The sequence below is a fragment of the Ictalurus furcatus genome, chromosome 23 (genome assembly GCF_023375685.1).
Source record: "Ictalurus furcatus strain D&B chromosome 23, Billie_1.0, whole genome shotgun sequence".
NCBI lineage: Eukaryota > Metazoa > Chordata > Actinopteri > Siluriformes > Ictaluridae > Ictalurus > Ictalurus furcatus.
In genome coordinates this window covers 9,518,028-9,541,439 of record NC_071277.1, presented here as the reverse complement: position 1 = coordinate 9,541,439, position 23,412 = coordinate 9,518,028, and the positions used below count along the sequence as shown (strand labels likewise).

The 23,412-nt window shown below is 40.2% G+C and overlaps 2 protein-coding genes across 8 annotated transcripts in view; one reads left to right on the top strand and one right to left on the bottom strand.

Annotated features, from left to right (window-relative positions):
* The window catches only part of sh3kbp1 (SH3-domain kinase binding protein 1), a 43,898-nt gene extending 42,804 nt beyond the window's left edge, over positions 1-1,094 (bottom strand). The window contains exon 1 of one of the 4 annotated variants that reach the window (XM_053612162.1): positions 698-1,094. Coding sequence is in view for 1 of the 4 variants with exons in the window: in XM_053612164.1 (XP_053468139.1) it covers positions 698-701 (4 nt within the window). In the remaining 3 variants the exon portion in view is untranslated. The remainder of the gene's footprint in view (positions 1-697) is intronic. The other 3 variants (XM_053612161.1, XM_053612163.1, XM_053612164.1) reach the window with 3 other exon arrangements.
* Positions 1,095-4,172: 3,078 nt separating this feature from the next.
* Positions 4,173-22,783, top strand: klhl24b (kelch-like family member 24b). Of its 4 annotated transcripts, none has more exons than XM_053611514.1 (7): positions 4,173-4,315; positions 5,933-6,907; positions 10,988-11,172; positions 12,865-12,983; positions 15,967-16,155; positions 18,749-18,937; positions 19,911-22,783. In XM_053611514.1, exons 2-7 carry the CDS (start codon positions 5,988-5,990, stop codon positions 20,109-20,111), a joined length of 1,803 nt encoding a protein of 600 aa, XP_053467489.1. In that variant the 5' UTR covers positions 4,173-4,315; positions 5,933-5,987; the 3' UTR covers positions 20,112-22,783. The 4 variants fall into 4 exon arrangements, with proteins under 4 accessions (XP_053467489.1, XP_053467487.1, XP_053467486.1 ...); XM_053611512.1 differs by having other exon boundaries at positions 5,930-6,907; XM_053611511.1 differs by having other exon boundaries at positions 4,174-4,403.
* The last annotated feature ends 629 nt before the right edge of the window (positions 22,784-23,412 follow it).

The following is a 23,412-nucleotide window of genomic DNA, read 5'->3' as shown; positions in this document are numbered from 1 at the left end:
AGTTACAGCTTCACCCTCTGAGTGTTACATAGCACTGACACTGGAGACTCCTTCCTTACATAAGGAGTTAAATAAACTTCTCCTTGCAGAAAAAAAAATCGATGTTGGTACAAGTCCATGTGAGTGAGCTGCTGCTATTAGAGAGCATGAATATGAAGCTGTGACGGTTTTGCAGCTCTCAGGAAATGAACTGCTTCTCTATTACACTCTTCATTATTAATTAACGCTAGCAATTATTAGGGGTCCAAGCACCGGGGAGAAAAAAAAACAAATACCATAGGCTATAATTCCTCAGAACAGAGAACAGGAACATTGTGATCGGTGTAACACGTCACAGTTCTGGTTTTGCATGAGCAATTGAAAAGTACCTTCCTCTACATATGGTAATGCATGCAAATCTCCGATTAAAGAAAATCTCTCAATCTTTTTTTGAAGTTTGATTTCATTGCTGGTCAAAACTTGTGAAAGGAGAATGATCACAACCACAGTCTTCTTAAAGCAGCTGCATGAGGAAACACAGGGGGTAGAGAGAGAGAGAGAGAGAGAGAGAGTTCGGACCCATGATCAGACCAGTGTTCAGTGCAGACTGGTAGTGAGCCTCAGAGGAGAATAAGATAACCGGACTCCGGTATGAACACAATGCATTCCTTACACAGTCATAAACATGCGCGTGCACCGTAAACATCGCCATACTCACCCATTTATAAACTTTATTTCCGCCTCGTGATCCTCCCGGAGACCGAGGGCGTGAGAATTTAAACAAAACAAAATTTAAATAATAAATAAAGTTTCAAATAATAATAATAAATCTCCAGCTCAGTGGAGTTGAAGCAGCTCCAAGCCGCAGATGGTGGAGAGGAGAAAAAGATGACGATGAAGAAGAGAAAGAGAAGAAAATAATGTTGCAGTAAAAGACTCAGAGGTGAGACACAGCACGGCTCGCGCGCATAATGTCCCCCCCCCCGTCGGGCTCGCGCTCCGTTACTTCCCCGCGCTGAGATGAAAGGAGAGCCGCGAGAATGCAGCGGAGAAGCGCCGTGTGATGTGGCTGCTGCTCCGTTACACACACACACACACACACACCGCCCTGTCCGAGCAGCACAACAGCCTGCAGGAGGCGCTGCTGTGGCGTCAAACTCTCGCGAGAATAGGCGACATGGAGAGCTCGAGAACGCACGTGACCTGATCTCGTTCTCCCAGGCGGAAGTAGATAGACAGTAGTGTGTGTGTGTGTGTGTGTGTGTGTGTGTGAGAGAGAGAGAGAGAGGAAGCATGCAGGAGGTACAGATTTAAACTCTAAAAAGTCTGGTGCAGGCTTTTACATTCACATCACAATAAAGTTTAAAGGGTTAAAAATAAAAAATATATATATACGATCATTAAAAAAAATTGTAAGCTAGTGAAAAAGATAATATTAATAATTTTTGCTGATTTGCATTTCTCAAACAAATGGTATGTACTAGGAGCAACAACAACAACAACAATAATAATAATAATAATAATAATAATAAATTGTTATGAGGTGTCTGTTAAAAGAGTTTTGTGCTTTGAGCGCCCCCCAGTGTCAGAACAATGTTTTAATGCAAGAATAAAATAATAATTTAGCTAGATCACGTATTCTTAATTATTCTGAGCATTTTCCTTTACTAAATTTATTTATTTATTTATTTATGTGTTTAATTATAAAGAAGATAACACACAGTACACTATGCTGTAGAATGACGCTGATTTCAGAACTCTGTAGAGTCTATTAGATTTTTTTACTCCTTTTATTTTACTATTTATATTATTTTATGATCACGTGTTTATTTACTTATTTATTCTTTCATAAAGAAGAATTTTAAAAATTGTAACAGTGCATTTATTTATTTGTTTGTTTAAAATAAGATCTAACACATCACAGTTCTGTAGAATAATACTTATTTCAACGTTCTGATTTTTACTACTTTGTTTTATTAAATACATTTTAGGACACAGTACATTGATTGATTGATTGATTGATTGACAGAAAATACACACTCCTCTTCCTGGTCAGTAAATGATCGTGTAGGAATAGTTCTTCAGCTTCTTCCCCACCACTAGACGGCGCTGTTGATCCATTATTGAGAATTATTTACTACTGAAATGCTTTAACCACCAATTGGCTGATCATATTTACTGATATTTAATGATGTTTCATATATGAAATGAAAAGGTCACTGAACAAAACAGAGGCGGATTTAATGGGATGTTGTTGGGGGATTGTCTGGGTGAAGCGGCGTCACAGTGTTTAGTCAGGACACCTCGGTGTAGAGGAATATTTAAGAGGACCAGAGTGAAAAAACCCTGAATATTCAAAAATCTGGATTAAGAAACCTGCGCTGGTGCTGAGCCCAGATCAGATAAGTTTAATGAAGACAGGTCAGAACTGGAGCAGGCTTAGGAAAATAATTCCACTCATGCTTATTAAGTATGGGAATGAATCACTAAAGTAGATCAACTGCAGAGTGCTGGAGAGAAAAAGAAGATCTTATATGATTATTTTCCTCCCTCTTCCTTAGAGGTCTAATGGAACTTCCTGGAGGATTTCAGCATGCTGCCCTCAGGCCTGGAGATGACAGGAAAGAAAAAGAGACATGTTTTTCCCTCTTGACTTCCTGGAACATATTCCAGGGAATGTTCACTGAAGAGAATAACCTGTCCTCAAGCAAGAACGCCTTTAACCCATTAATCAGTGTGTCATTGTCTTCAACATCAACCTTAACCTTATTAGTACCTTTTATTCTTTTAGGAAACTTCACAACAACCTTTCTGAAGACACATTTAAGTGTTCCGTTGTTGAGATAATCTTCTAGAAACTTTTAATTTGTTAGAATAAAAGACAATCCTCTGAGGACACAATGCTATACTCTAAAAAAAAAAAGTGTTCTGGTTCTCTGGGAAACTCCTTAAAGGTTCCATAGAGCACAGAGCAGCTTCAGAAGCTAGAACTCCTTAACCATCCAAAGAAACCTTATAGAACACTGCACACTCATATAATGGGTTCTTCACACGTTCTTTGGATCATTCTTCCTAAAACATCCTGAAGGATTTCTACTTGTAACCCTCTCCTCTCTAAACGAGAAAACTGTTAAGGTTTAGAACGATCCAGAGAACCCATGAAGAACCCATTTTTCTAAGAGTGCACACACCTAGAACCGAATGTTTACCTTTTAGGGAAGCACACTAATGGAACCTCTTTATGAAGCTAAGAACAATCCAAAGAACCTGTGAGGAACCTGTGAAGAGTGCACATGCTCCTAACAGGTTTCATGAAGCATCCTGAAGGGTTCTTCGGTTTGTCCTTCTAAATCTTAAAGATGCTACATCATAATGTTTCCCTTTTAGAGACCTGCTGAAAAAAAAGACAATAGACACTCTAATAGAATGTATAATGGTTTTAATGGTTATAATGGGAATTGTATTGGTTTTAATGGGAACTGTAATGGTCCCTGTGTGTCTCTACTGGTAATTTCTTGCCTTCTATTGGTGACATGTCTAGTGGTGACATATCTAGTGGATTAAGGACCATTAAGGACCAATAATGGTAATGGTAATGGTTTGTAATGGTATTTGTAGTGGAAACCATTGGAATTTCTGTCATGGTTTCTATTTTTTTTTTTGTGTGTGTGTGTGTGCAGGGATGGGATTACAAATAAATCCGGTTTAAAAAGCGAAGAACCCACTAAGAACCTTTTTCTTAAAAAGCTTCAGTGAAGCATCTTAAAGGGTTCTTTGGTTTCTGCTAAACCTTGAAGGTGCTACAAAAGACTGTTCAACTTCATGAAGTTAAAAACAATGGAAAGAACCCTTGAGAACTCAGTGAGAAGACCTGAGACTTTCGAGAACAGGATTAACGTGTAGATGAGTGAAGGATAAGGGTTAAGGTGCGTTTATATTAATGCGCTTTAATCACTTTGGATCATTTGGGGCCACATTTCCATCAACACGTCCTCCAGCTGTTTGTAAACACCAGCTGCCATGTGGCACTATGACGCAATCCGGGAGGCGGAGTTTACTCTGAAGTTCAAAGCCGCTTTCAGAACCGAGAGCGCTACAAGCTTCCGGACTATATCTCCCACAATCCCCCGCGCTGTCGGCCGATTGGTGCTGATGTGTGTTTGGGGGATGCGGTAGGGAGGAGGATCATATCCCCGCTGTGCGCATCGCACTTTAGAGAGAGAGAGAGAGAGAGAGATATATGAGAAATGCGCACTGAAGGAGAGTGAGACAGGACACAGGCTCAGATCGAGGAGAAAGAAAAACAGAAGAAAGACGGAAAGGAATAAGAGACGGGGTTTGTTTATTTATTTATTTTTACATATACAATCTCTTTAAAGAGAATCAGATCAAAGGTCGGCTTGTGATTGTGAGAAGGTGAGAAGGTAAGTTCTGGTCATGATCTTGTAAAAAACAAAAACAAACACTCTGTCTCTTCCACTTTATCTTACACACACACTGTATTCTGTACACCATATACCTCACTAGCTTAGTCTCCATAATCCAAATTTTAAACCTATAAAAGTTATGTCATTATTATGTTTACAAAAAAACAAAAAACAAAAAAAAACAATCTATTTGTCGCATGTTGGTCTGTGATCTGTTAGTCCTGAGACCGGAACACGTGTCATCTTTTCCTCACTGTTTACTGTTTATTGTTTACATTTGAGACTTTTTCATAAACAGGAAGTGAGTGAATTCTAGTCTTCGTTATTTATTTCCCAGAAGACCACAGAGCGATCAGTTTGGTCAGTTCCGTGCTGCTGATAAAGCTCATGTCATAAGATTTTGGCTTCATTATAAGTGTAAGGAAGTCAGTGAGATTTGTTTATAAAGTATATTTCAGAACAAAACAATACAGTAATATATGTCTACGTCCAAGTCGACAGATCAGACAGATCGGATACCAGGTAGGGTTTAAGACGAGAAGTGATTTTTATCACCAAGTGCACTTAAAGGGGGTTAATTTAAAAACACTGGCTTCCAGAACCCTACACACAGATCCCTCGACGGTTCTTTGGACGGTTAACGGTTCTACACCGTCTCACGTGAGGTTCCGTGCTGGATAGTGGCATTTTATAATAAGGAGAATATAACGTGAGGTTCTCAGTTCCATGTACAGCTCTGTATCGTACCTTCAACACGTATCTGGTGTGTGCACACGTGTGCAGGTTTTTGTTTATAACCTGTTATTAAGTGTTTATGAACACTAGGAGGCAGCAGGTAAAACAGGGCCCCGTGCAAGAGGTTTTCTCCAGGTGAGCTCACCTGCTGCCTACATAACAGTAGGAGGCATACGTCTCAAATAACACGGAGGAAAAATACGCCAACGCGAGTACAAGTAGCTGAGGAAGTTTTCCTTACGATGGTTGCGTTTAAACGTTAAAGCTGCATCGTGTCTTATTAAACATTGGGTCAAAACACTACACGGGTACAGGTGTACGCTATTAGGCTATTTAGGGAGCGGTTTGCGACGCAGCCAATGGCGTAGACAGCTCAAGACGACAAAAGGTTGCCAGGTTTTTTCACAACGTGTCTCCTGCGGAATATTCCAGCACAGGTCGATGTTTTGTAGTTGGTGGATTGGGGATTTTGGGATTTTTTTGGGGAATAAATTGATCTCTTCATGCTTTTCATGATTCTTTACAGTATTTAGGAAAATTTCTGCAATAATTTGAGACCCATTTTAGAACCTTGGAAACAATCGAGGTATTTTTTATCACCACTCGACTTTGCTTTATCTTTATTTTAAGCAAGCTGAAAGTATTTTAATCAGAACCGTACGGACAACGTTTGTTTATTTGTTGTCGATTACGTGTTTATTTGTGAATCCATGCACAGTTAATGTTATAAATATAAAATGGTGGTGTTGTACTGTATCTGATGGATGTGAATCTGATTCTTATCTCAGCAGACCCGGTTCCTCTTCCTGTTCTCCTGGGCCTCAGGCCTGAGTCAATCTGTCTGCCATGGTACTGATCCTGGGAAGACGGCTAAACCGGGAGGATCCGGGAGTCCGCGAGTCTCCCGCCGTCAAGCGCAAGGTTCTGGAGATGGACACAAAAACTCTGAGCAGTCACGATGTGTTCGACTTCTCCTCAGGCCCGAGCCATGCCGAGAGCATCCTCCAGATGTTCAATGAGTTCCGTGACGGCCGGCTCTTCACGGACGTGGTGATCAGCGTGGAGGGTCGTGAGTTCCCGTGTCACCGCGCCGTGCTGTCGGCGTGCAGCAGCTACTTCCGTGCCATGTTCTGTAACGACCACCGCGAGAGCCGCGCCATGCTGGTGGAGATCAACGGCATCCGTGCGGACGCCATGGACACCTTCCTGCAGTACGTGTACACGGGTCGAGCGCGCATCACCACAGACAACGTGCAGTTCCTATTCGAGACATCCAGCCTGTTCCAGATTGGGACGCTGCGTGACGCCTGCGCCAAGTTCCTCGAGGACCAGCTGGACCCGTGTAACTGCCTGGGCATCCAGAGATTCGCCGACGCCCACTCGCTCAAGCAGCTCGCTAACCGGTGCCGTACCTACGCCCTGCAGAGCTTCGGCGACGTGGCGCAGCACGAGGAGTTCCTGGACCTGCGCCGCGATGAGCTCGAGGAGTACATCTCCAGCGACGAGCTCGTCATTGGTAAAGAGGAGACTGTGTTCGAGGCCGTCATGCGCTGGGTCTACCACGACACCGAGCACCGCCGTGCCGTCCTGCGTGACCTCATGACGCACGTCCGCCTGCCGCTGCTGCACCCAAACTACTTTGTGCAGACCGTCGAAGGCGATCAGCTCATCCAGAACGCCCCAGAGTGCTACCAGCTGCTGCACGAGGCACGGCGATACCACGTACTCGGCAATGAGATGATGTCACCTCGGACACGCCCACGCAGGTAAGCGTTCCTCAGTAAGACTGAAGATCGTAGCTTCCAATCAGATTCTACTCACCTGTTCTGAAATTTTGCAGGGTTTCCACATAGAACTGCTCAGGGTTTCTCCAGAGGGATATATAATTAAATTCTAATGATAATAATTTTAATGGATTTGGATTCAAGGTGTTAGAAATAAACAGAAGTATGCAGCAGTATTAGCACATCCTGAATTAGCAACATTAGTACACCTAGCTAGTACACCTAGCCACGTAAACACAGCAATGCTCTAAAAGCTAGCCGTTTCTAGCAAGCTAACATTAAGCTATTATATCATGTGAGTGAGTTAGCAACTTAAAGCCAGCTTATATAGCATAAAGTAGTAGCTAAGTAGTGTCTTGAGGAAGCTAGCTAGCATTTGGCTAGCTATAATATTGTGTAATTGAAACTATTAGCCAGAGTTGTTGGGAAATTAGCCAACTTTAGGCTAACTGTGATGCAGTTAAATCCATTAGCAAAAGTTGTTAGCAAGCTAGCTAGTGTAGAGAATAAATTAGCATTTGTGCATGGAAGAGTGCAGATCATGTGATTATTATTTTTTTCTTTCCTGTTCCTTCGGGGATTTAGTTTTTATCCGTCATGACATTTGGGGTTGAAACAAGTCAAAGCAATCAAGCAGGTACACAGTGTTGTGATTTTCCAAACCGGATCTTGTTTAACGCCTCGGGTCTCGTCCTCTTTTTCTTTTTAGCTTTACGCAGAGACGAGATGTTTGACTGCAGGATTGTAACAGGAAGTGGAGAAACACAAACACTTCATTAAGCTCTGTGAAAGCCACCTAATGACAGGTTTTCATGAGACATGAGCCGCTTCTGAACGCCGGCGTTTCTTTGTGTTAATCTGAGGCTCATCAGCATGACCTGCTCATGCCACTCCTCTCCGCTGTCCCTGTTCCAGTCTTTGTGTTTAGTACCTCATGTGGAACCGTATCAAAGAGCAGATTTGTTGGTTTAATCTTTATCACCTCAGCGGCTGTTCCCTGTGGCGCGCGACGGTTTGTCGGTTATACCTGATCTTCTGCTTTCACTTAGTCAGCATTTTAATCAGACACAAAGAAGAAAGAAATATAGCTAGTAGCATTATATTTTTCTAAAGAAAGGATCGTTGGTATAAGTTCACAGAGACAGGATCAAACATGAAGAGAACATCTGGAAAGACAGAATAAGTCTCGTCAGGCCTCCAATGCTTGTTATGTGTATTTAGGAGGAATTCCAGGATCAGTTTCAGGATTTTTTTTTTTTTTTGAAGAGGAAGCGGATCCCGGATCAGAGATTTTTACCTGACAAGCAACTTGTGTACTTTATTATTATTTTTAATGTAAATTTGAGCTTCTGTTAGATTTGGGTTGGAAATGATTCTGTTGACGTCTGAATTACAGATCCAGTACTGATCCAATACTGATCTGATACTGGTCTGATACTGATCCAATACAGAGCCAGTGCAGATCCAATTCTGATCCAAAGCTTTTCCAATACTGATCAAGTACTGATCTAATACTGGTCCAATAATGATCCGCTATAGCTCTGACACTGATCCAATACAGATACAAAATGAATTTGATTCAGATCTGATTCTGATCTGATACTGATCTGATATTTATCGGTTAGCGATCCAATACTAGAGATCCACTAATCCTAGAATACAGTTCCAAATCGTATCTGAGACTAATCCCATTCAGATCCATTACTAATCCGATTCAGATCTAATCCTGATCCGACACTGATTAGAAACAGATTTGATTGCAATCTGATACATACCTTTCCAAACCTGATCTGATACAGATCCAATTCTGAAACGATACTTATCTGATTCCAATACAGTTTCTACACAGATCCAGTACCTTTCCAAAACTGATCTGAGACAGATCCGATATTTATCCAGTACTGATCGGAAACAGATTCCATTCTGATCCGATACTTGTGCAATACCGCGTGAGTGTGATCTCGGTCCCGCGGATCATTTTTAACAGCGTTTCTAACATCGTGGACTCGTGTAATAATCGTAACTGTAAGCAGTACACGGTGGTGATTTGAGACACAGCTATAGAAACGTGTTGATGTGTGACGTGTGACATGTGTACACCTCAGACACTCATACACACCACAAAACACACTCCTGCTGATGTGCGTCTGTATGTTAAAGGCCACGTGCTCTTTGTTTTTCCTTCACTGCTGAACTTTGGAACTGGTCTGAACGCGATTCGACAAAACGATCTATCATTATTTCTGTGTGTGTGTGTGTGTGTGTGTGTGTGTCACGAGCTCATTGTTTAATTCTGTGGAATGGTTGTGGAGGTGGGGGTGTAGTTCTGTAATCACCTTAACTGCCATGATAAAGTCACGCAACGGTGTGTAACAGCTATAAAATGTAGCTCGCTTGAGGACAAAATTGTGTTTGTGCTTCTAAAGGATGATGTAGTGATAATAAAAAGAATGTTGAGTTCGAGGGAAAGGGTTAACGTTGTGTTCAGCAGGGTGTCAGTTTGCAACAGGCTGCTCCACTCCCTCTGCCTCCAGGCAGATCACAGACGAACGTTTCCTTATTTACTTTACGTAATAACATGGAAATAATCTGTATTTCTCTCTAGCAGCACGAGCCGCTCGGTGTATTTTTCTCACTGCTCTTGTGTCCTTCCTCAAGACCCGACCACTCGGCTGTTTTTGAGGGAAAGAGGAGGAGCGAGGCAGGAACTCGGACACAATGTTTTTCAGGCAGAGAGCCACCGTGCGCTGTGAGACCTCAGCCCTATTCTTAGCTCAGGGCCGAGAGCGGAGGAGAAAAAACAGCCAAACAAACAGGTTCTGTTAATGAGTTACAGCAGAGGGCACTGACGCTCACAGTTCCGCACGTGTGCGCGTGTGCGTGTGTGTGTGTGTGTGTGTAAAAGGTCACTGTGTGATAATGAAAAAATATCAGAAATGTTTGGACATTTTCTGGTAAATAAATAAACGATTGACTCTGCAGTAGGCCTGTGGGAGTATTTCGCTTCACAAAGTAAAAAGAAAAATCCTGCGTTTATGTGAATTTTGTAACAAAATTCCAAACTGAATACGAGCAAATTTATTTCCTAAATCATTTACAGGAGTGTTGAGTTTACGCAGGAAATGTTGTGTTCATGTAAATACTGTTAGTTGGGAAGGAAAAAAAAGCTTGTATTCTAAAGTAAATGTCCATTTATGCAAATTTATTGTTTAATTGAAAATTTCTGCTCATGACATTTTTTTAGTATTTCCATCCAACTAACTAACTAACTAACTAACTAAATAAATAAATACGTACATAAATAAAACTAGCAGCTACCTGCTTTTAGGTTTTAGGCCAATTTTAAATTAGCACGTATAAAAATCTCGCTGGAAGCACCAGAAGGTGAATGATAAATGCAAATAATAATAATAATAATAACAACAACAATAATACTGATAACAATGATTATAATAATAATACTGATAATAAATAGTAATAATAATAATAATGATAATAATAATAATAATAATAATGATACTACTGATAATAATAAATAGTAATAATAATAATAATGGTAATAATAACAATAATAGTAGGTTTTTGTTGACCTGAATTTATGCAAATTATAAATTAGCATCTATAAAAATCTTGAAACAGCTGACAGTTTAAAAAAAAAAGTCATTTTTATTTTTTTAGAGGAGACATGCAGTTTAAAACAAATCAGAATGTGATAAAATTAGCATCTTGCGTTTCCAGTATTATGACACGCTGTATTTATAACATAACATCATTTTATCCATTATTGAATAAAAACACCAGGCCTAACATATGTTTGTTATTTGTTGAGTCTGATGCGGATGCTGTGAGCGTGGTGTTACGCAGTGTTAGACGTAATCGCTGTTTGTTTTGTCTGGAGCTTTCATGTTTGCGTAATCTCGTCTCACGCGCTTCAGACACAACGTGTAACACATAATTATTAGTGTTTATTGTAGAGACAGACGCATGCCTTTAATAATAATAGTTCCTGTTTGTAACGTGAGAGTGAAATGTGGCGCTGTTTGGTGGTTTGCTGTTCCGCAGGTCCACGGGTTTCTCGGAGGTCATCGTGGTGGTGGGCGGCTGCGAGCGAGTCGGAGGTTTCAACCTCCCGTACACGGAGTGCTACGACCCCGTCACAGGGGAGTGGAAATCACTGGCCAAACTTCCCGAGTTCACCAAGTCTGAGTATGCGGTGTGCGCCCTCCGGAACGACATCCTGGTCTCAGGTCAGTGTGTGAGTGTGTATGTGTGTGCGTGTGTGTGTAGTGATATTTGCCCTCTTCCACATACATGAGCTCACAGATGCCTGTGATTGGTTAGTGTCACTATGATTGACAGAGAGTGAGAGTATGTCCCTCCCACCCAGAGAGAACATGCAATCTGTTTGTTCTCCTTGGTGGATGATTAATTCTGAAGAACCCTACACCAGAGGGTTTTCCTTTTAGATAAGGTTCCAGGAAGGTAAGAAATCTGAAGAACCCTCTAGGAACCAGAGTTTTTTTTATTTAGCGTGTTAGCTGATTTAAAGAAGCGCATGCACATGAGCTGCTAATCATATAACGTTCAGTATAGCAAGCTCCGCCCACAATAGTTTCTGGTTTATATTGAAGTAACGATCTTGGATTGTTAGATTTTGAATGTAGAAGATTCCTGGAGGAAGTAAAATGGTGGAAGTATGTCTGAAGTTCCTGAAAAGGTTCCTGCAGTGGAAGTGCGGCCCGATGTGCTGGCAGGATTACGCTGGATGTCTTAAATATAAATAAATCCACAGGACAGTATAAATAACTGCACTGCACTGCACTCTGGGAGCAGCATGGCCGCCTGAGTGTAATAATTAAAAAAAACAACAAAGTGATCTCAGTTCAAAAGTTTGTGCCCCCCCATCAGAATGCGATATAAATGTGAATATTATAAAGTTTTACGCCCACGCTTTTCCTTTAGAAGTACAGTTTTTATTTTAAAAGCACAGGGGGCACAAAGTTTTGCACTCAAGTCTGTTGTGATGCATGTTATTCCCCACGCTTCATATTAATCCCCAGTCCATCTGCCTCTTCCTTCTGGTTGCCTGCAGTCACATGCCTCAGACTGGAATGTGGAATATATTAGGATCTGGTCTTTGTGTGTGTTTGTGTGTGTGTGTGTGTATAAGTATTTACCCCCCTAACATTTCCCAACCCGTTTAGACTCAGCTCTGTGTGTTTAAAGCCGATTCATCAGAGCTTGATTGAACTCGTCTTAACACAGTTTTCATCTTGGTACTGTTTACACAGAGAGAGAGAGAGAGCGAGTGAGAAAGACCAGGCGCTGTACAGCGTGTACTCAGTGAGGTGACTGAAAGGTTATTCCGAGCCGTTGCCGTTAATACTTTTGCATAACCGGAGAGTAATTTGCATGGGATTGGGATTAAGAACAGAATGTAAATTTGGGCATGTTTTTGCCAAAGCAAACACACACACTGTGCACACTTTAATAAGGAATCAAATAGAAATGGGAAATTGTTTTAAATAATATTTTTATGTTTAAAATAAATGATCGAATGACGTTGAATGACATATTCTGCATTTTCTCCTTCTGTACTGTTATAAATATTTAATTCATATGTAAATTGATTTAAACCCATTAGCATAACCTTATGTATTTATTTAAAAAAAACATTTTTAGTTCTTTTTATGTATCATATTAGGGTTTGTGTTTTTATATTCTGTGTACTTTATACTTCCACCGATATTTAAAAAAGTTAAATATATAAAAGACTAAAAAAAAATGTACGTTTTACATATAAAACAATTTTGCATTGACTCCACCTACAAATCGCATATTCATTAAGGCAAACGTGCAAAACTCTACATCATGCATTAACAAATCACTGTTAATAAATTACACAAATGTGTGTGTGCGGGTGTGTGTGATCATTACAGGAGGTCGCATCAACAGCAGAGATGTGTGGATGTACAACTCACAGCTCAACATCTGGATCCGAGTGGCTTCGCTGAATAAAGGACGCTGGAGACACAAAATGGCCGTCTTACTGGGAAAGGTGAACTTACACACACACACACACACACACACACACACACACACACATTTCCACACACACGCACACACTCTACACACACTTCCACACACACCACACACACATCCTTTATCCCGAATCCATAAAACACATAAAACGTCAGGTTTAACGTGTATTTGAGATGTTATTTGATTGATGTGTGTCGCTGAGACGTCGGTGATGTTTCCTTCGTGCTTGTGTCTGGAGTATAAGTACACTTCGACGCCGACGCCTTCACACCAATGTAGTTCAGCACTCATTCTGCTAATCTACCTCTCCTCTCCTCTCTTCTCCTCTACTGTCTTCTCCTCTACTCTCTTCTCCTCCCTTCTCTTCTCCTCTCTTCTCCTCTCCTCTCTTCTCTCTTCTCTTCACCTCTCTTCTCCTCTACTCTCTTCTCCTCTCTTCTCTTCTCCTCCCTTCTCTTCTCCTCTCTTCTCTTCTCCTCTCTTCTCTCTTCTCTTCTCCTCTCTTCTCCTTTCTTCTCCTCTCCTCTCTTCTCTCCTCTCTTCTCTTCTCTTCTCTTCTTCTCTCCTCTCTTCTCCTCTCCTCTCTTCTTCTCTCTTCTCTTCTCTTCTCTTTTCCTCTCTTCTCTCTTCTTCTCTCTTCTCTTCTCCTCTCTTCTCCTGTCTTCTCACTTCTCCTCTCTTCTCCTCTCCTCTCTTCTCCTCTCCTTTCTTTTTCTCTCCTCTCTTCTCCTCTCCTCTCGTCTCTCCTCCTCTCTTCTCTTCTCCTCTCCTCTTCTCTCCTCTCTTCTCTTCTCCTCTCTTCTCCTCTCTTCTTCTCTCCTCTCTTCTTCTCTCCTCTCTTCTCCTCTCCTCTCCTCTTCTCTCCTGTCTTCTCGTTCTCTCAGATTTAGATTCCTCTCCTGCTTGCTGTTGCTTCTTGGCATTTTAAAGCATGACCTCATTCATTCCTCCACCCTGTGAGTCAGCGTGTAGCTGCGCTTTACTGCCTCCGTGTCCATCGTGTAATGAGAACAGCATGGATAAGTGCTTCTGACCCTGCGTTCACACGAGCTAACGACAGGGGAACGTTGGTTTTCTACGTCTTCAATCTCCTCTTCAGTAGGTGAAATGCTGATCAGTTGGGTGAAGGTCTGGTGATTGACTTGTCCAGTCTAAAACCTTCCACATTTCCCCCTGATGAAGTCCTGTGTTGAGGTGGAAGTGTGTTTTGGATCGTTGTCTTGCTGCATGATGAAGTTCCTCCTGATTCATTCAGATGCATTTCTCTGTAGATCTGCAGACAAAATGTTCCTGTAAACTTCTGCTTCTACAATGCCTCTTCTCCCATAGACAGCGCTCTGATCGTCATGTTGGTTTATCCTTCTTAACATCAAATGCAGTCTTCATTACTGAAACTGAAGGCTACATCCAAGAGTAGATGTTCAGAGCTGTTTATCGTTTAAACAATCGATCTAACCGGACACACCTAAAGATCAGATGGTCTGATACAAAATGCGCTGTGTTTTATGTCGTTTAAAACTCCTACATATAAACACCAGGAAATAAAAGCTGAAATTCTATACTCTCTTCTCATTACAATCTCAAACCCAAACGTCTTCATCCCACAAGAGAAAAACTACTCAAATGACTTGTTAGGATGAACGTTGGCTCCTTCTCCTCACACAGTGATGGACTGATTGTGTCACAACCATGTTTAAAATCTTTTACAAAGATCCAGAACTCGTGCTGTTGTGACAGTTTGTTTTTCTGCTCCAGGAGGGGCCGGTTTTCAGAAAAAGCTCGGGACAACCTTTAAGAGAACCAGGCGTGTTTTTGCACAAGCGAGTGAACAAACAAAGGCAGCTTGTGCAATAACAGATCACAGCACGGTATAGCTTACATCCAGCTCCACTAGACAATACGGCCTTTTCTCCACAGATGGACTAATATTTCATTTTGTTTGCGTTCTCGTCCCTGACGCACCCCAGCCTGCTCTGATTTTACTCAAATATCAGATTCTTGGATACACTTAGCTCACTTAAAACGTGTTAAGCAATCTCAGTAAAGGAAGCACCACCCTGTGGTTTTAAACATGCCTTCTTCTTCTGAAGGATATTTTACTGTTGATCCTGGAATAAAAGGAATTCTACAGACTTCATGGAAATATCAGAAACCCAAAGCTTTCGTGTTTTAAACTCCTGTCTGTAAACTGGAGTTTCCCCTTCTTCCCATCTACATAAAACCCGTGCAGGATGACCCGCTGGTGTTTCTGTCGCTCATGTCCGCCTGCGCGAGTGTAAACACACAGGTGTTCATCGAGCATGTCGTTTGTTTTGATCCTCGTGTGAGCGGCATGTTGCCTCGCCGTGTTCCAACATGTTCAAGTTCAAGCGCCGCCTCCGGCGCGACCAGTTTTCGGTTATATTCCGTTACAGTCGACCTGTTTACTGCGTCATGCACCAGGTGGAGGACATTACAGAACGTTTTACTATATATATATATTTTTTAGCTTCAGGTGTGTTTTGACTCGGGTTCATGTACAGGAAAGGGACAGGTCTGAGAGTGTTTACGGTTCGAAGAACTGCCTGGAACAAATTCATGAAAATCTGGAACATTCCTGTTGTTTCATAACTGGAGGAGGAGCTTAGCGGTTTGCAGGCTGTTTATCAAATAAAGGGGTGGGTCCTAAACAGGAAGTAGGTGACCAATCACAATCCAGAACCGTCCAGTGTCTATGTTTGAGTTTCTATTCCTGTGGTGCTGATTCCAGCTGAAATTTTCCTCACTTGAAGAGACTGCTGCTGTTGTTGTTGTTGTTGTTGGTGTTGTTGTCCTGACGGACCTGCATGGTTTCTGCTGCTGGTTCTTACATCATTGTTGGCTCACAAATGATGAGTCAGAAATTAAGATGGAGACCGGTTCAGTTCTGGTATATTTCACTGCATACGTTTAACGCTTGGGTTGAAAAGAGAACATGCAGAGAACTCTATTTGAATCTGCGTGTGTGTGTGTGTGTGCAGGTGTATGCGGTGGGCGGTTACGACGGTCAGTCGCGTCTCAGCAGTGTCGAGTGTTATGACTCTTTCTCCAACCGCTGGACGGAGGTGGCCCCCATGAAGGAGGCGGTGAGCTCCCCGGCGGTGGCTGGCTGCGTCAACAAGCTCTACGTCATTGGAGGAGGCCCTGATGACAACACCTGCTCTGATAAGGTGAGTCTGAGCGGCCGAACCCTCCCGCCGAACACATCCTGTCAATCACAACGCCTATATTTATCCTGCAGAATAAACACACGACGCACGGGCAGGGCTCAGTGACGGCACATTGTGTTTAGGAAATATTATTAAGTCAACAGCGTGAGTCATCGTTCCACCACAAGCGCGCATCAGTATCGAGTTCTCCATCAAACTGAAATAACAGATTTTAATCCAGCATTTGTCCAAGACTTATACAGAACAAAAAAACCCTTTCACTGTTAAGTAGTGCGGGGCGATGGTAAATGATTACGCGATACACTTTTCCGAGATATCATTGCTACAGTGATGTATTATTATTTTTTTTTTTACCTTTTTAATCTGAATGGATGCTGTAGATTTGAGATTTGGTAGCTAAATTATATATTGTGATACGCATCGTGTATCGTCGATATTTTGTCTCATATCGCCCAGCCCGATGTTTACAGTAGGTGTCAATTATCCCTTTCAGCGCGTTCCCGAGTGCACCCACGTGCATTTGTTATTATTACTGAAATGTCATTTCCTGGTTCCTGTTCATTGGAATCTTTGTTCTGTTAAAAAAAAATAAAAAATTATTTTCATTCTTTAAATCCTTTGTGCATGTGTATCCTGTGTTTTGATTCTTCCGTGTTTTGCACCCTTAGGAGGTTCTTTGATTTGTTTCAAACACAACATCTCCATTCGAATCTTTTTGAGAGCTCTTAACTATCCAAAATACTTTTTTTTTTCCGTGCGTGTGCTTGAGTGTTTGAGTAATTGATATCTGATCTTGAATGAATCGTTGTTTTGAACTTATTCTTTTTAATGAATCGGTTAAATGAGTTGACGAGATTGAGCTTTGTGTGGCGTGTGTGCGATGTTAGTGCTGCAGGTTGAAGAATTATAATATGATTTTAAACATTTAACAGTTTAATCCCCCTCCTTTAAAAAAAAAAAAAAAAAAAGCTCTGTTCTTCTGTCCTAACTAACTAATACAGTTGACCGACTCCCTGGACCGAATGTGGTTCTTGTCGGCCATGTTCGACTAGAGGAACTGAAACCTGAAGATCTGCCAGTGAATGATTCACGCTTATTAACGATAAGGGTGTGATTGATGATTAATAGAAGAGAACTGGCATGGCTACATCGGGGTAAAAAACGTTTCAAGGTGTCAGCGAGTTGTTCCGAATGTGTGTCAGCGCTGTAAATGTGTTGAGAGATGAAATAGATAAATGTTTACCTGCTGGAGTGTTTGCTAGAAAAGCAGTCTCCCTGCTTAAAGCCACACGAGAGATTTGGTTCCTGTGGTGGTTCCTGAGTTGGTTCCTGTGTCAGTTCCTGCCCCCTATCCTTGTTTTGCCATTACAGCCCTCTCAGAGCAGTACATCAGTTCTGCCTCAGTCCTGCCCCCTCATGGTGTTGGAGTGTAAAAGCAGTGTGACCTGGATCTGTCACAGCTCAGACGTTCTCCAGGTGTCTGTGTGGAGAGGAGAACTCTCTGTCTCACATCGCTGTGAGGACACTGACCACACAGCCAGACTGATACACACACACACACACACACACACACACACACACACACAGACACCCTCACACACACATACATTCACTTTTTAATTAATGTATATATTTTTTATGTTTGCTATTTCACACTGTTTAATAAGGTGTCTGTCTGTCTTTCTGTACATCTGTATTCATTTATCTGTCTATAGGTCTCACTCTCAATCTATCTGTATGCCTGTATATATGTCTGGATTTCTGCCTTTTTGTCTGCCTGTCTGTCTGTGTGCCTGTCTATCTGACTGCTTTTATGTTTATTTACCTGTCCATCTGCCTGTCTGTCTCTCTATCTACCTGTCTGACTGTCTTTCTGTCTATTTGTTTATCTGCTTATTTGTCTGTTAGTGTATCTAACAGTCTACCTTTTTATCTACCAGTATATCTCTCTGGTTATCTGTCTGCATGAATATTTATCTATTTATGTATTTCTCGGTCTGTCTTTCTGTCTCTCTAATCTACCTGTATAACTGTCTGTCTGTCTGATTGTCTCTCTGTTCTACTTGTCCATTTGCCTGTCTGTCTCTCTAATCTACCTGTATAACTGTCTGTTGCACTAATCTAGCTGTATAAATGTCTGTCTGGTTCTGAGTAATATTATATAGAACCTGAGAACACATGCTGTTCCTTGCAGAATACAGGTTCTCAGTAGAACCCTTCTAGAAAAGCAGAACCGTATAAGGAACCCTTGAGGAACCCGTTTCTCATTGTGTCTCTGTGTTGTGTAGATGTAGACGTCTGTAGTGGATCAGTTCACAGGTCATTAATAAAACTAATCAAGCGTTAAGTGTTTGGAATTCCGAACAGCTCGTGTTCAAGGTGTGATGTCACACTGTTTCTGAGTGCTGATTGGTTAAAAGGAGCAAGTTCAGTGTAATTATATGTGTTTGTGTCTTTATCAGTGTATATTGTATAAATAAAGTTTTGAGACATTCCTGCTGTCATGTTAAACAGAAGATGTTGGGAAGATGTCGCTTGTCGTTGTGTTAAATTGAGATTTTAAGGCTGTAGTGTGATGCGTGACGTCTCTCAGGTCCAGTGTTACGACCCGGAGTCAGACTGCTGGTTGCTAAGGGCCAACATCCCCATCGCTAAGCGCTGCATCACCGCCGTGTCCCTCAACAACCTCATCTACGTGTCGGGCGGTTTGACGAAATCCATCTACTGCTATGACCCCACTGAGGACTACTGGATGCACGTGGTGCACACCTTCAGCAAACAGGTACCTGCTTCAGCCTTGTTTAACAGCTAGACTTACTCCTAGTAGATCATTTTCCTCCCAAAATGACACTTGTTTCCAGCTCATATTCACCTTTTAGGTTATAGATATATAACAGCTTTTCTCTGTATAATTTATGGTAATATATTCATGTATGTATTTATTAAATTAAAACCTACGTGGTGTAATGAACACACGCAGGCCATGAAATGCTCTGAAATGATCAACAAAAATCTGACTGACTAACAGGCTTCATGGATCAAAATAACGTGTCTCATCTGTTTTGTGTGTAAACTAGTGGGCGGAGCTTATGCAAATAAATTCATTTATCACCTGAAACCCTGAAAATCACTTCAGGGAAATGTAACTAATGATAATAAATAAATGAGACTACTGAACATGTAATTCATTTACATGTAATTTATTTATAAATTAGAGTAAATGAATAGATTAAAAAAAAATGCAAATTAATTAATCATTAGTTTTATCAATTTAAATAAATGAATACATTCTATCTTTAAAAAAAAAGACTTATTAAGCTAAGTATTAAATGAATCACCAGAATAAATTTGATTCATTTTAATCAGTTAATGTTTTCGTAACTGAAGAGCTGAAGAGCAGGTCATATGTTTATGAAAGTTGCCAATTTTCTGACATTTCAATAATAAAAAAAAACGATACTGATAATATATTTGATAATAACACTTAAACACCTCATTTACATATTTTACATGATTCTGCCCCCTAATTTGCATAAAATGCTCAGTTTATTGTAAGCACAACCAGACTGAGGAATTTGGTGTGTGATTTTAGAGAATATAATCACTTCTGTGTGTGTGCGTGTGTGTATGTGTGTGTGTGTGTGTGTGTGTGTGCGTATGTGTGTCTGTGTTTGTGTGTATGTGTGTGCGTGTGTGTGTGTGTCTGTGTGTATGTGTGTGCGTGTGTGTGTGTGTGTGTGTGTGTGTGTGTGTAGGAGAGCTGCGGGATGTCGGTGTGTAACGGGAAGATCTTCATCCTGGGCGGTCGCAGTGAGAGCGGCGAGGCGTCGGACACTATCCTGTGCTATGACCCGGCTACAGGGATCATCACAGGTGTAGCAGCGATGCCACGCCCCATCTCCTACCACGGCTGTGTGACCATCCACCGCTACAACGAGAAGTTCTACCACACATGACCCTCAACATACATGCTTAGTTCTTTCCTCCTCACACACACACACACACACACACACACACACACACACAGGCCTCTGCAGAGTGGATATCACCTGAGCTGTATGTGTGTATATTTACACTGTAATCTTGTAATAAAAGGGTGAAAGTCGCTCACAGGAAACTAATAACAGTTGTAATGATTATAATTCTGTAAATGCACTTACAGTAAAATCCTCATGTTAAGAATCATTTTAGAAATTAATATTTACATTTAATAATGATTTAATTCTATTTCATTCCCTGTTGGCGAAACAAAATTAGACATGAAGCAATGTTGTTTAAATATCATTAAATATTTTAATTTTAAGGTGTTTAAGACAACAGTTAAACAGTAAATGTACATATTTTGCATTATTTTATTTTATATTATAGTTATTAATAAATAAATATTATTTTATTATATTATTTACTTATTTTCCTGATACTGTTATTAGTTTTCTCCTGGCGTTGTTACCATTCTTTCAGTACATTAATGCTGGCAGGTCCCTCCATCCACCCTGTGACCTTTGACCCCTTGCTTTTTTTTTTTTTGCTTTTATCTTTTTGAATACGTTGCTCTCCTACTTTTTATTGTCACTGTTGTTATTTTATTTGGGTGTTTGTGTTAATGGTGTGTATGTGTGTGTGTGTGTGTGTGTGTGTGTGTGTGTGTGTGTGTGTGTGTTCAGGAAATAATTTAAGAATTTTAAAGTTAAGATGAGTTTATTTGTACGCAGTCATGGACTCGTCTTTGTGTTTATTCCTGATTAATATCTAACCAGTAAGAGTGTTCTTCTTCTTCTTCTTCTTCTTCTTCTTCTTCTTTTTCTTTCCCTTTTTTTATTATTCATGGTTGCTGAAAATTTGTTTTTTATGTTTAATATAATCTTGCTGTGCTGTCTGTATTTTCAAGGCTTCTTTTCTTTTTTCTTTTTCTTTTCTTTTCTCTAAGCCCTAAAACAACATTTACAGTCGTCTGTATTTTTTGTTGTAAATATAAATTAAATCCTTTTTTTACCATATCAGTAATTTTTTTATAATCACACCAACAATTTATTACTGTAATTAAAAGGAAAAAAAATTATTGAAAGATGTAGCAACCACAAACTGAACGACAGTGTGCGTGTGTGTGTGTGTGTGTGTGTGTGTGTGCGTGCATGTGCGTGTGTGTGTGTGTGTGTATTTTCGTGTGTGTTTGTGTGTAACTGAGTTTTACGTTTTTTTTCATCCAGGGAAGTTTTCACTGCTCACCGTATCTGTGATGTGGATTATATGAGTTCGTATAGTTGAGTGCAAAAGTTTGCACACCCTTAGGACAAAATAATCAGACAATTTAAATGAGGAATTTGAATTAAATGATTTTTTAGTGTTCCTTAGTCATCATAAAATGGTGAAATAGTGTGTGTTAACATATTAATAGTAAAAAAAAAATCTAAATTATATCAGTTAGAAAATGTATATACTCTCACCTTCTTTTTATTTTGGTGATTATATATAATTCTCAAATAACTGTAATATTGACTCTTTTCCTTCATAGCGTCCTCTAACAAGACCGAAATTCAGAGAAAAACTTGTTTTATGCATTTTTTTTCTTTGCATTGTTGTGTTGTTGGAGACCGGATAACCCGGCATGTGATTCTTCATCTCTCGGGATTATTTGCAGATTATTTCTGTTTTCACAGAACAGGCAAAAAAAAAAAAAAAAAAGATTTTTGAAAAAATTTGTATTTTTTTAAACCAATAAGGATACAAACTTTTGCACTGGACTGTGTATTAACTCTCATCCACCAATGTACACAACATTTAATAAAGTGTTTTAATCAGTCAGCTGGTTTAATCCTGAAATGTAAACGCTCCAGGAGACGTTAGTGCTGACTTTACTGCTTTTATTATTAGAGATTATTATGGGTTTCGTTTTAGTTTTTATTTTGAGGAATTTTGGGAGAAAACTGTCAGTGATTTACGAGTGTTAATGTAACTGTCACACTGTGGGGTCATTAAAAAAGTTCCATAATTAATAATCTGTTTATTTTGTATGTTCACGGGCGGTGAATAAACAACACGTAAAAAAAAAGTAATAAGAGGAATCCTCCACTCGAGTCACGAAATTTTGCCTTGCTGTTTTCAGCCTGATGTGGTGAATATGAGGGACAGAGAGTGTTAGTGAGTGTTTGAGAGTCTTTGCGAGTGTTTGAGAGTATTTGTGAGTGTTTGTGAGTGTTTGCGAGTGTTTGTGAGTGTTTGATAGTTTTTGCGAGTGTTTGAGAGTCTTTGCGAGTGATGAGAGTATTTGTGAGTGATGAGAGTATTTGCGAGTGTTTGCAAGTGTTTGTGAGTGTTTGCGAGTGTTTGAGAGTTTTTGCGAGTGTTTGAGTCTTTGCGAGTGTTTGAGAGTCTCTGCGAGTGATGAGAGTATTTGTGAGTGCTTGCGAGTGTTTGAGAGTCTTTGCGAGTGTTTGTGAGTGTTTGCAAGTGTTTGAGAGCCTTTGCGAGTGTTTGAGAGTTTTTGTGAGTCTTTGAAAGTCTTTGCGAGTGTTTATTTATATCCTGTCTGTATAAATGCGTCACTCATCTGTTTTCTTTATTTCCAGAGTGATTGACGTGTGTACAGTGAAAATGTTCTGAACCTGCCTTAATAAAGTTCTTTTCCATGTGGGTTTGTAAAGCGTCGTCCCCAAACGCTTCATTTCCTGTTCGATGTTTTGCGTTAGTGTGCACACTATTGTAAAATACAATAATAATAATTATAGCAACAAGAACAACACTAGTACTAGTAATAATAACAACAGTCAATAGTCAAATAAAGGGGAAAAAACAGTATTAAAAGGTATTACATAAATATTAGCAATAAAAAAACACTCATTTGCAGAAGTTTAGAAGCAGTAAACATAAACAATGAAGGAAAAATGATTAATAGAAATGTAAAAGTCTGTTGAGTTTTGTTTATTTAAATACAGTGAGGATAAATAAATATTTAGACACTTTAATTTTTGTTATTTAAGGAACTTCCGCTGTGTTTATTCACTTCATGTTTACGCACATCACATCTTTTGATTTTGTACTTACTAAAAATGAGCAATGTATTGATAAATATAAACGAATATATGTTTAAAGCATGGTGGTGGGAGCATCATGATATGGAGCTGCTTCTCAGGGGCAATGAGTGATGTAACGGGACCCATTAGAGGAGCATTTAGGTTTGAACAAGACACAGAGCCTTAGGGTTAGGGTTAAAGTTAGGGTTATGGTTAGGTTAGGGTTAGGTCAGGGTTATTATTATGG